Genomic DNA, 13,805 nt, shown 5'->3' on the forward strand with positions numbered 1-13,805 from the left:
GGAAAAATGTATCAGCAATACCTTCAATGTAAATCTCAGCAGAGGTTGAGTCTGAACCGTACAAGTTAGAAGCAAAGCAGGAATAGCGTCCTGTGTCTTCTTCAAAGGCCTCTGCAATAACCAAGGAGTGCTTCTGTCCAGACGTGATTATTTGAATATCTGGTGAGTTTTCAAGCTCCTTTCCTTCACAATACCACCTGAAAACAAAGATCATGCCATTGTTAGGACGGATACAACACTGAGAAGTAAATTATCTAATGGAAGAACATCTGCCTACATTCTACAGCAAGACTCCTCAGGCACATTTAAATGTCAGTATGACAAATGACATATTTGTAGTTCCATAATATATAATCAAGGCTTATAACAACTTAAGTATGTTATAATATCTCATGTAAAGCAGCAGGAAGAATGGAAGTGAAACTCCCTCAGGTACAGTGGGCATAGATCCAGGGCTGCTAACTAACAAAGCCAGTTCTCAATGAAATGCAGAAAAATTGCCTTTGTCCATAGTTCATGTAAAGACATTAGCTAAATGTACATTTACTCTGCTTTGTGTTCCATATTCTGAGTATGTGCTACAAAGACTCTGGCTAGGTGCATTTTCAGCTTTCAACACTTTAATTTCTTCATTTAAGTCCTGCATGTGCTATTTGAGCTATATTTAATAATGTCTGAAGTATGTGTGATTTACAAAACAATTTAAAGAAGGCATATATTATAAAATGTTCTGTTTCTTGTACAGTAACTCTAGAATTTGAATTCTTTGATTTTATTAGTAATGTTGTAAACAAGAACAACCTTATCAGATGATTTAAATTTTATAGTAAGCTGACAAACAAAAACTCATATTTAGACTTCATGAGAATTTGAAATGCTATCAATGAACAAAAACATTGGCAAAAAGACTGGTAATATAAATGCAAATAAGTACTATTGGGGGTCTACTTCAGATCACTGAAATCCCATTTTACTGGAATTCATTTCACTGAGACCAAATCACCTAATTTTCAAAACACTGAAAATTAATTTCACTGAATCTCATTTCACTGTATTGTAAGTTATAGACTTCCCAGCAGTAGTGGCAGTGGGGTCTATATTACATTATTGAATCCCGGTAACATCGAACACCAGAAGACCGACACGTAAAGCATCAACTACGGTAACGGCGAGCGTACAAAATCGCGAAACACGAAATGTCGAAGTGTGATGGTTGGCCCGTCTGTGGTATAGCTCCGTAAGGTAAGTGTGCGATAGTTACGGACCTTAGGGTTAGGGTGCAGGTTAAGGTAAGTGTATAGATAGGTAATGTATGTAAGGTATAGTGTAGGGTTAGAAGTAGGGTTTTGTTAACTGTATGTGTGTGGATTATTTGTTTTGTTTGGGTATATGTCTGTAGGGTAAGTGTGCAATAATTATGGACCTTAGGGTTAGGGTGCGGGTTAAGGTAAGTGCATAGATAGTAGTGTATGTAAGGTTTAATGTAGGGTTAGAAGTAGGGTTTGGTTTGTGTATGTATATCTTTTATTTATTATGTTTGGGTATGTAGTATGTAGCGTGTGGTGGTGTTGGCCAACTATGATGGTTCGAGATTTGAAAATTTGCGGTTTAGGGGGGTTTGATGGATTTGCGGTTCAGGCTATGTGTGTCGGTGTTATGGTGTTCGATGTTAGGGGTATTCGATAACGTAATATAGACCCTGGCAGTGTGTAGAGTACTGTGAGGCAAGTAAAAAGTATATGCTTTTTTCCCCACTATAGTGCGATCCTGGAATTAGTATACATAGTTGGGGGGGGGGGGCTCCTCACTTAGTTTGGTTATATTGTCTGGTTTCTGTTAAGAGGATAAGTAATTACTTTTTAAGTTGTGGAAAGAGGTAGTCATTAGTTTTGTGAGTGTGTTTGTCTATGGTTTCCCATTTTGTCCTTTAAAATTTAGCATTGTAAGCTGTAGGTGAAATAAGATTCAGTGAAATGAGTTGTTATTGTTGTGAAATTTAGGTGATTTGGTCTCAGTGAAATGAAAGTCAGTGAAATGGGATTTCAATTATCTAAAGTAGACTCACTATTTGCACTGGTAAAGAAACATCCTCAGAATTTCAAATACTGAACTGTGGGACAAGAGAGGATAAAAGTGCAAAACATTGAACGAGATATCTGAGAGAGTATAATATAAATTGAAACTTCTGGCACAGTATGTTCAGCTCCTGAAAAATAATGTTTTATTTTATATATATGTATGTGTAAATAAACAATGTCATGATTTGATAATGTAACTCAGAAAATATACTTTCTCATTCTAACTCATGATACATTAATCATTCCACCCACAAAATGGTTATCTAATCATGCAAGATGTCTACTGAGCAATGATTTCATTATGTTTTATCTGATGCAGGAGTTTTCTACCTTATACCTTCATAAAGTGATAATAGGTGATTAGTGAGTGAAATGAATAAAAGCTGAACACACCGGTCATTTCATAATATAATTAATTTGTCAAATTTTCTGACAAACCCTGTTTGTAACTAGCACCCTACAACTGTGAGCTCAAATATTAGAAACATTTCCAGATAACAGAATGTGCACTTTAATAGTAGTAATTTGTCATGGATGCTACTGATTATAAGCCTGTTACTGTCATTGTTCTTGCTTCTAACTATGCTTAGTCAGTGCCTTCCGATAACACTTAATAGATATGATAGCATATCAGTTAATGTTTAAGTTGCTGTTAATGCTAAAGTATTACAACTAAATTGCTCTATAAAATGTATGCCCAAATGGTTTATATAGTTTTTGTTTTCTAAGGAAAGTACAAAAAAAATATTATATTAAATATCCTGATTAACAATCATTGTTTACAGTGCAACAGAGGTTTCTTTCTCAGAGATATGATTTTACTTGTATTATATAATTAAAAGTGATAAACCACAAATAACAATGCAACACACCACAGTCATCATCATCAACCCTCTTTTTCCTATTTTCTGCATGAGGATGGGGTGTTGTGTCAACTGTCGCCATCTCTCAAAATTCAGTGCCACTCTCCTACCTTCTTTGACAGTCATGCCTGACTGCCACAGGTCTTCTCTCACACAATCCATCCACCTCTGTTGGATGCCCTAATTTCCTTTTGCTTTCTTCCGGTCTGCCCAAATCTTCTTCGCAACATTGCTAAACATGCTGTTATTAACTTTTTATTAACTTTAATAAAACAGAGGTTTTGTGCTGGAATTAGCTACTACAGTAGGATGGAGTATAGAAATGAGGCAATGGGTCAGATTCCAAGATACCTGCACTCAGTGTTGAGTGACATACTTCAGTGCAAGGCCAATATACAATGCAGTTTAAGTAATTGAGTAAGTCAGTCAGTTATTTGGAATCTGGCCTAAAGAGTGTGTGTGTGTGTGTGTGTGTGTGTGTGTGTGTGTGTGTGTGTGTGTGTGTGTGTGTGTGTGTGTGTGTGTGTGTGTGTGTGTGTGTGTCTTTTGTCTGTGCATGAGTGAGAGAGAGCGGGAGACTGACATGCACTTCTCTGGGAGATACATTTTGCCTAAACACAAACATATGCATTTGAAATACTATACTTTACATCTATCAGCAATATATTTGAACAAATTTGATCGTCTTCTGTCTTGCTGACTGCATACTTACTAGTGTCTTTTTTGTTTAGGAAGCACTATTTACTGCTTTTTAACAGCTCATTTTATTTCTCCTCCTCTGTCTCATATTAGATGGTAATAAACAAAAACAGCAAGATTAAAAGCTGATTCATTCCATCAGAGAAAAGTTCCTCTTAGTAATGTGCACAGTCACAACATAAGAGCACACTATAAAGACATAGACTAAAATTACCTGTCATGGCATGTAGGACAGACATACTTGCCAAACAAATACACTTAAAAATGGATTTTCTACTGTGAATGCCTCTTTTTGATTTGCCTTTGTGCATAAGCAGCGCTTCATTCAGTGACATAAAATTTAATTTACTTGTTTTTGCTAGCTTATTTGCTGTTTCTTTCCTTTGTAACTTGCTTAAGTTCCTTTCCATTCTAAAGATAAAAACAGCACTTAAGACAGAAATCGGTTATGATTATATGGTGACATAATTCAAAAAATGTACTCTTTAGATACTGGTCTAATTATTTTAAAGTAGAGATGTACTATGGAATATATACAATACAAAGATCACATAATATACGCCATACAATTATTTGGTTACAAATTTACACACACACAGGCATGGAAACATGCAAGTACACATACATACACACACACACACACACACACACACACACACACACACACACACCACATTCAATTGTCCAATTATACATATACATATACAATATCTTATAACCTAAAATCCAGACGAAGCCATAAATAATGGAGGGACAAAGTCCCAAAAATAGGAGCAATTTTTAAATATTGCTCTTATAAACTTAGAACATTGCTAGATTAACAGGTTTTACATTATTATGAATTTTTTTAAAGGGCATGAAGTCTGAAATGCAAATGTTTACGAATTTCTGACTTCAATCCTCAATGATTTGCCAGAGAAACAAAACTTTAATAAGGAACAGGCCAAAAATATGAGTCAAAAATCTGGACAGCCAAGAGGTATGACACACACACACCATATATATATATATATATATATATATATATATATATATATATATATATATGTATATATACACCTATTTTGAACACACAAAGTAATTAGTTATGATCAGCTGCTGTGCAAAGACTAACTTTTTGTTATATAGCAGAACATATATCATGGCTGCAGGAAGATAAACACTTTTATGGCAGGTGGCATGGTTTTGGAGAATGGGCAATATGTTGCCAAGGGTTGCACCACCACCACCCAAGACAGATACCCCAAACTCTAACACACATTAGGCCTCCCACATGATAAGCACCCAAACATGCCCACTTCCACCACTCCTATAAGACTCCCACTACCTTCCTACATATACCCTGAGTTGGGTAGTGTGCACAGCATAGGGATGTAATGACAGATCAATTCAGTGCAAACTTCATCCCCTCTCACCCCCTAAAGGGGCCATTTCAATACTGAAAGATTGCCAAATTCCGGTAATAATGGCCACAGAGGTAAATAACGCACTCTCCAAAGTTAAGAATACAGCATCCATGGGACCAAACAACATCCCAGGCTGTGTATACATGAACTACAAAATGAACTGGCACCTCACCTAAGTATCATGTTTAATCATAGCCTCACCTCAGGCTTCATGCCCACTGAGAGGTGCACAACTACAGTTATCCCACTCCACAAGGGAGGATCCACTTTGGATCCTGGGAACTACCACCCCATCAGTCTGATGAGCCTGATCTGCAAGGCCATGGAATGTATTATCATGGAACTTATAAACAAAGACATTGTCAACCTTCAAACACTGGACCCCACGCAGTTTGGGTTCATGAAGAGCCAATCTTGTCTCCTGAACCTGATTGACTTCTTCGAATCAGTCTTCCAGAGCCGTGGACAAGGGTAAATTGGTCCACACAGCCTATCTGGACCTCATCAAGGCCTTCAACACCATCCTCCACTCCGGAATCATAGATAAACTTACTAAGCTGGGCATTAATCTCTACATCACTCGATGGGTTGCCAACTGGCTTACTGACAGAACCCAGACTGTAAATGTAGCCGACTCCAAATCCAGCTCCAAACAAGTTACAAGTGGAGTACCTCAGGGTTCAGTCCTGGGACCGCTCTTGTTTGGCATCTACTTCTCTGAAGTACAGGCCAACACTAAGGAACTCTGACTAACAAAGTTTGCAGATGACTGCAAACTGGAAGCCATTATTGAATCCCCAAATGATGTGGATATTCTACAAAAGGGCCTTACAGAAACAGATGCTTGGTGGCAGAGCCATGGCCTGAAGTTCAATGCCAAGAAATATATAGTTATCCCCTTTAGGAAAAAACATGTACCCATGAATTACCACATAGGTGGCAGTACACTAAACACTGAAAGTGTGATAAGAGACTTAGGGACACAGGCGGACAGTGATCTCACCTTGGATAACCACATCGCCAAAACAGTCAGGAAATCCTTCTATGTGGCACATCGCATCATTAAGGGCTTTTCATTCAGAAAAAAAAGGAGGTCATTGTCCCACTGTACTCATCCCTTATTAGACCCTTTATAGAATACAATGCCCCATTTGGTATGTACATGTCAAGACATCTGCAACAACTGGAAAGGCCGCAGAAATGTCTCACTAAAAGAATCCAGGCCTAAAGCAGATGCCCTATGCTGACCGTCTAAAAAAAACTCCACCTATACTCTGTTGCATATCGTCTACTCAGAGGCAATCTCTGCTTAACATACAAGGCCATGTCAAACCCAGAGCTGTTGGACATGCTACACTTAAAGAAATCCCAATCCCTCAGAGATGCATGCTCCAGGGGTCTAAACCTTGTCATCACAATAAACAAAACATGCTGGAGGGATAGGTTCCTGACCCAGAGACTCCCCAGACTCTGGAATAGACTGTCCATATATGTCATGCAGAGCGCCTCTTTGGCCCTCTTCAAAAGGAACCTTGATGATTGGATGGGAGATAGGAAATTTACCCCCGGGGATCACATCAGTCACTCTACTAGACAGGGGTCCAGGGAAGTAAATACTGTGGGAATAAATAGCCAGGAAATTGTTATGACTAGTCTTGTATAGGCCCTAGGGCCGATAGCCTAGTACCAACCTATGAACCTATGACCACCCTGCATATCAGCCACCCAGAAACATGCCCTGCAGAAAGACAGAAGTGATCATCTCACTACAAAAATTATGTACAACCTATAAGCATGGTAAAGTCAAACAGAAGCACAAACCAGTCCAAAAAACAAAAGTAGCCCAAGCGAAGCAGCTGGATTGGACCCACTCACCAAAAATGGATGACTCAGTAGTATAAATCACAAAATGCTGAAAAAACGAACTAAGTCCCACAAGGCAAGGAAAATGTATGCACAAGCACTGAAGCCCAATAAACTCTTCTTTAACTGGAACAAATAAATATATATAAATATAAATCACAAAACCACTTTAATTGAATCAGTATATAAATACAGGAACAAAATAGATAAGCGCTTTCGTCTAGGTAATCTAGACTTCATCAGACAACAGTTAAAATATAGATACTTCCTTTTATACAAACCATACAGGAAGTGACATAATTTAAAGTTAATTAGGGCAGATAAATGACTTTACATTAAATATTCATGAGATGAATAAAATAAGATAAAATGAAATCCTAAATATAGCAACAAACTGGAAGACACAAAATCCCCACAGCAATATAAATACAAGTTAAATACATTAAATATAAAAAATGAAATTACAAATTTATAAAAAGACTGATGGTATGTAATAAATAGAATAAAAACATTTAAAACCATGTAAAATAACAATGTCATATCTGTGTATGTAACATGATATATTAAACAGTAATTATTTGGGAGGTCATATTACCTCTTCAATGCCTTTAATTTCACTGAGGAGCTGATTGAAATATTTTCATTTAAGCCTGGTCAGTTCCCTGCATTCAAGTGTAGCTGCCAGTATAATTATCTTTTTTCCAACAATAGTGACCATGTTCCTCCTCTAACATCAGCGTTAATACACTCTATAATGAAGAATAAAAATTTGTGATTGTTGTTCTCCATTATATGCTTACTTAGTGCATTGGTGTCTTTAGTATTTTTAATATCATATAAATGTTCGTAGATGCGGTTCTTCAGCTTCCGGTCAGTCTTGCCAACATAGAAACACGGACAGACAGTGCACATAGCACAATATACTACTTTCTCAGAACAACAGTTATATTTCTGCCTGGTCTTAATTTCATTGTTGACACAAAATATATTACCTTCTTTTACAAATTTACAGTAGTTGCATCTACCACACTTATTCATGGAACCAGGTTTTTGGTGAAAGAGCAGGCTCCTAGTTTTAAAAATGTTCTTTGAATTCTTTCCTTTTTTGTACACAATAGTAGGTTTTGAGCCTATCACAGATCTAATATTCTTTTCATGTTTAAGAATGGACCAGTTTTTCATTAAAATATCCTTTAAAATGAAACTCTCATCAGTAAAAACAGTAATAAATGAGGTTTTAAAATCTCTACTTTCTTCCACTATGCTGATGTCATGAATGTTGGATGAAGATGAGATAATGGATGTACTATCACCAGAAAGTAACGGGAGGTAAAAACCTCTCCCCCTTTTGTTGACAACCTCAATCATAATGTTAATAATAAATTTGTGAGGGTAACCTCTTCTTAGAAACATTTCTTTCAGCATGTCACATTCATTCAGAAATTCATCCATTAAAGATACCATACATGCTGCACATACAAATTGGCATTTAACTATAGCCTTCTTTTGTTTCGTAGAGTGTGTGCTAGAATAATGCAGTTAAGAGTTAGAATAAGTATTTTTTCTAAAAATCTTTGAAACGAACTTCTTATCATAATAGTCCTTGAGTAAAAGAATGTCAAGGAAAGAAATCATATTACAATCACTGCTGTGTGTAAACTTTAAGAAATCAGTGGTGGTTCCAATACATGCAATAAAATCATTAACAAGTTCGTTAGGTCCAGCCCATAAAGTAAACATGTCATCCAAAAACCTGGTATAAAACTTGATATATCCAAAATACTTTGAGGGGAACAAGAATTCTTTCTCCCATTGTTTCACCACAATGTTGGCATATAGCCCACCACATTCTGACCCCATGACCACTCCCTCTTGCTGTAAATATATTTCCTTATTAAAAAGTATAAAATTGTTTTTGAGAACCATTTCCATCAAGTGTACATAAACCAGAACATCAAAGTGTGCTATACCTTTCTCAAAAAGGTATTCTGTGAACCAGTCTAACCCTGTATTGTGGGGTATTACTGATTATAAATCCTTCATGCCAATGGTTATAAACATATAGGTATCTATCAATTGCTTCTAAAAAACTCCAGGAGTCCTTACAAATGTGTATTTCATTAAGTACATGTTCTTTTAGCTTATTGTCCAAATATTTTGCCAAAGGGTGAGTGATAGAACCTTTAGAATCAGCTATGGGGCACATAGGAGGTTGTGTGAGATCCTTGTGTAATTTTGCTAGTCCAAACATTACAGATAGTCCGGGGTAGGGAACTGATAAGTAGTTAAGTGTATCAATAGTAATTGATCCTTCAATAAAAAGATCTTGTAGTTCATTTCTTATTTTGTTATATGACACATTTAGCTCATTTAGAGAAGCTTTTGAGTACGCTTTTCCTTCTAAAATAAATAACATCTTCTCATTATAATCATCGTAGTTCATTAGAACTACCCCTCCCCCTTGTCTGGTTTCATAATTTTAGTTGCATGCGCAAAAACCTTTATTTCATCAAGTAAGCTTTCTTCATTTATATTAGTGTTCCTATTTGAGAACTTGGAATTACATATGTCACGTTCACAAATGTTCTTGAATAATTGAACCACAGGGTGGAGTGGAAGGTTATAAGTGCTAGATATAGCCAAAGGATTGACGAAAGAAGCAGAAAGGGAATTATTAAAAATAATTTTCAGATTTAGTTTATGTGTGTAAATTCTCAGATCCATTAAAGTACTGGCAATATCCAGGGATTGTGAGGGCACAAAGGTAAACCCTTTGGCAAACAGATCGCAATGCTCTGACTTAATTTCATTGCTGGAAAAATTATATACATTAAAATCACCCAAGGTTTTAGTGACAATATGACAGGGTGGCAGTGGATGATCCAAAATTTGTTCTGGTTATAACCAACAACATATAACCATGTGTGTTCTGTATATGTGCGAACAACATGGTATGAATATATTTACATGTTTAGTCTGAAATGAGATCTAATGATTCGGTTTTACCTATACAAAGTATAGCATGTGTCAGTCCTAAGTTTAAATTCAATAATAAAATACTTCACAACTTTCACTGATGTATATGGAAACCATGGTAATGGTAATATGCGACACTTTAACAAACTAAAACAAAATTTGTACTGATAAGCACTCAAACTCTGTCAGTGGTCACAGAAAGGTGGCAGTAATAATGAAGAATTCTACATAACAGGAAATGACATCACACTGATCCCATCAGCTAGCAGGCCATCCTCCTCTGGAACAGGAATGGTGTTCTCCAGGATCTCCACCCGAGCTGCTAAACAATAAAGAGAAGTACAGCACCCACTAATTAAATGTCCAGTATAATTAGACTAATAAAAAGGCACTTATAAGGCTTTCACACTTACAGTATATCACTGGGGCCCTTATTCTGGCCTCTTCTTCCATCTAGTGGAGAAAATTAGGATGGCACCTCTGCAGGTCATTGTAGTGGTGCTGGCAATGTTCACTAGAGTGGTAGTATACCAGTGACATCAGACACTGCCTGACAAGACAGTTTCAGGAATTTACTTTATACTAGGAACCCTCATAATAGTCCCCAGTCACATGCTCTCAGTGGTTCCTATGAAGCAGGAAAAGGATGCTTTTATTTTCCTTAGGATAGCACCTGGGAGCCCTGCCAACATTGGTGTCTTTGGAAGTCATGGCCATTCTTCAGGTTACATTCTAGGGGAACTATGGTAGCCTTCTCATGATTACAAGCATTGATGGTGTCAATATATGATGCTCAACATTTGACAGCTAGATAGTGTGACTAGTCACATTTGCCACCATTGCACAGCACTGAAACACATGGCGTTAGGATAAGAGCAAGGTCATAGAGTGTCCAAGTATTATGATGCCTTACTGTGATAGCAATTTTGCTCTTCAGCACCTCTTTTGGCTATGGAAGTGCAGTATATTCCTCCCACATCCCTAAAGGATTCATTGAGCTACTCATGTATGCTCAGTGTATTTCGTAAGTGAGAGTTCATGTCACTGAGCAAGCCTCTTAACATGACATTTGTTAATTGCACAGTGAGATAAACATTTATTACAATAAGGCTCATTAAGTATAAGGACCTAATCAGACATTTCAAAACTGCACAATAAAGCACTGCTGACTACCACAAAAAATGGCTAAAAAACAAGGACAGCTTTGCTGACAATTATTTTCAAGGATTTCTACAAGCAATAAGGGTAAGGATTTCTTCAAGAAGCAGGGGTATCTGAAGTGTAATAAGTGGGGAATGGTATTTTATTCATTTTGTGTTGTTGTACTTATCTGGTGCTTCATGAATGACAGTGTGCTACTATAGATAACTGTTTATATTGCTGGTTTCGACTGGCAACAATGCTGCCATGATGGTGGTGACTGTATACATTGACTGAAAATCTAATGCCATGGAAAGGTACTTGGACAATAAAATCCACAACAGTTATGAGTGCTCTGTTGTGCTAATGTGCATTCTTACTTGTAGGCCAAGAAATGAGTGTTCAACCTACTGATGATGTGTGGCACTACATCTGGCATCTTCTGCCACTCCTCTGGAATAGGCTACCAATTCACATCAAACAGAGCCCCTCTATGACCCTGTTTAAGTGTAGCCTGGTTGACTGGATGGGAAACCGTAAATTCCTTCTGGGAATTGTACCTATGAACCTCCTAGATATGGGCAGTCATTGCTAACTAAGATCTTGAGTTTTGGCAAGTTCCTTTATCTTAGGTTACAAATGGCTAGGCATATAAAGACCTTCGGGTCAATACCCCAGTAACCACCTATGAACCTATGCACCTATGACTGATATGACAGTGTTAAGAGCTGCTGTACTGGGTGATCATTATAACAGAAGCTGTTGCAGTACTGTTTGGGTTATGTGTGCTGGGGAGGCATATTCATCTGTAAGAGTCGTATACCTAATACCTGCTTTTATGCTGGGATTGTTGTGGAAGTTGCTGTGAGTGTACTACTGTGGGTTTTGTTTACTGGGGATTCACAAGTAGCAGAGTTGAAAAGCATAAACACAATGGATGTTTTTTCAGCTGCCATCCAGGCTGTAACAGTTAACAGGTTGTGTCTATACACACAAAACTACTCCCGCTAATCGACATGTACTACAGATATTGTAAATGTATGTGAAGAATTACTAAAGTGGCTGGGAGATTACACTTGTCGGGAGTTATCTTTTTACATTATGGATTCCATAGTTTTCTCAATCCACACACCTGAGTGAACTCACTGAAAAACTGGTGAAGGGTTCTGCTCTCTATGGCCTTGTAACACTTACAATCATCATCTTCATAATTATGCGCCAGAGCATTATATGTCAGGCCTGCGCCGCTTCACTTGGTGTTATGGGGAGGTCGGAGTGAAAAGGCCTGCACACAAACACACCTAGTGGGGTAACTGTGCAGAGTATAGGGAGATTGCATATGCATCTTCTGGGATGACCTGTTGCAAGCTACCTGAGGGATGCATACACATAATGCTTGATGTTAACTGTCATAACTGGATGACAGTGGAGGTTGCCCAGATACAGTGAACCACATAACATCAGTTAATAGGTTAAATAAATAAATAGTGGCAGTCAAAGCCTATTGAGGGTCAGTGTTGCCTTCACTGGATTTATTGATATGCAAAGACTGTATGATGGAATTATGTTGGCGTATGTGGCCTATACACCTACAAATACCAGATGTAGTTACACACACAGCCATCTGTGCACTTTGTGTCATCTTCCAGAGTAATTAGTTAACCCTGCACCATGTGAATAACACATATGGACACTACACACTTCACTGTGGGTAGTCCTTGTTACATATTTCAAGGGTATATGGGTCTCACCATCTCTGCCTCATTGACTGTGTGGCTGCGTAGGAGCACTTTGGGTATGAACACATCATATCACATCTTCTAGGCCTATTTCTTTTTCATTTCAGTATTGTGCATGAATGTGGGAAGCACAGAAAGGGCAAATTGTCCCATGCAGGGAATGATATACTGCTTCAGGCCATCAGTCTCTGTGGTCATTGGATGTCTCGTCATGAGAGACCTGATCAGGCTTTTGGTGGGATGTAGTATATAACATCAGTACGACGACCACAACTGAACATTTCCTCAAGTCAGAAAGCATGCCAACAACATTGCCAGTGCTGTGTGATTGAAAGGAGGACAACCCATGGGAGGAAGGTACCAACTGAGCCACCATAAAGAGATGGAGGAGTTCCTGACATTTCTGCATGGGATTCCAGACAGTTCTGAAAGCCACAGTGGAAGGACAGACATCACTGCCAAGGAAAAAACAGGATACCATGCTATCAGTTGATGATACCCAGGTGGGCATATTTGAACATGGATTACTATTTGCAATAGTAGTTCACCGTGACTTGATTCAACAAACACACATGACCTCTTAACAGGAATGATTGAGATTCAGTTACAGAGGCTACATGCCTAAGGTATGTTACCCATTATTTTCTTGAACCACTCTAAGTAGTAGTACTATATTCAGTGGGCTGCAGACTTTGTTGAAGGGTTATTGCTTTGTTTGGGTAATTAATTTTCTAGTATTTTCAGAAGTGCTGTGTTATCTTTTTCTTCCACCATGGATAGAGTCCAGCTTGATGTCAGAGAAATGTCTGGCTGTGATGACAATTTCATCCATATCCCAGTATAATCTAATGTCACAGTGTTGGTAGTAAATTTGGCCAATGTGATGGTCACATCCCCAACCCATTCCACAGACACAGCTTCTGTACCTGCTTAACCCACACCAGTAACCAAGTATGACACTCCATGGACAGGAAAATTCAGACCCATCTGCTCAGGTAATGGTATCATTACCAGTGGTATAGTCTCCCTTGGTTGCCACAA

General features: G+C 37.9%; 1 protein-coding gene across 5 annotated transcripts in view; it reads right to left on the bottom strand.

Moving 5' to 3' along the window:
* Positions 1-13,805, bottom strand: part of MYPN (myopalladin) — a 2,130,465-nt gene that overhangs the window by 1,427,338 nt on the left and 689,322 nt on the right. For all 5 annotated transcript variants that reach the window (XM_044056370.1, XM_044056369.1, XM_044056367.1 and 2 more), the window contains exon 3: positions 22-197. In XM_044056370.1, coding sequence (XP_043912305.1) covers positions 22-197 — 176 coding nt within the window. The remainder of the gene's footprint in view (positions 1-21; positions 198-13,805) is intronic.

Source organism: Protopterus annectens, chromosome 14.part0, assembly GCF_019279795.1.
Source record: "Protopterus annectens isolate FY-2018-M chromosome 14.part0, PAN1.0, whole genome shotgun sequence".
In the NCBI taxonomy this organism is placed as follows: Eukaryota; Metazoa; Chordata; order Ceratodontiformes; family Protopteridae; genus Protopterus; species Protopterus annectens.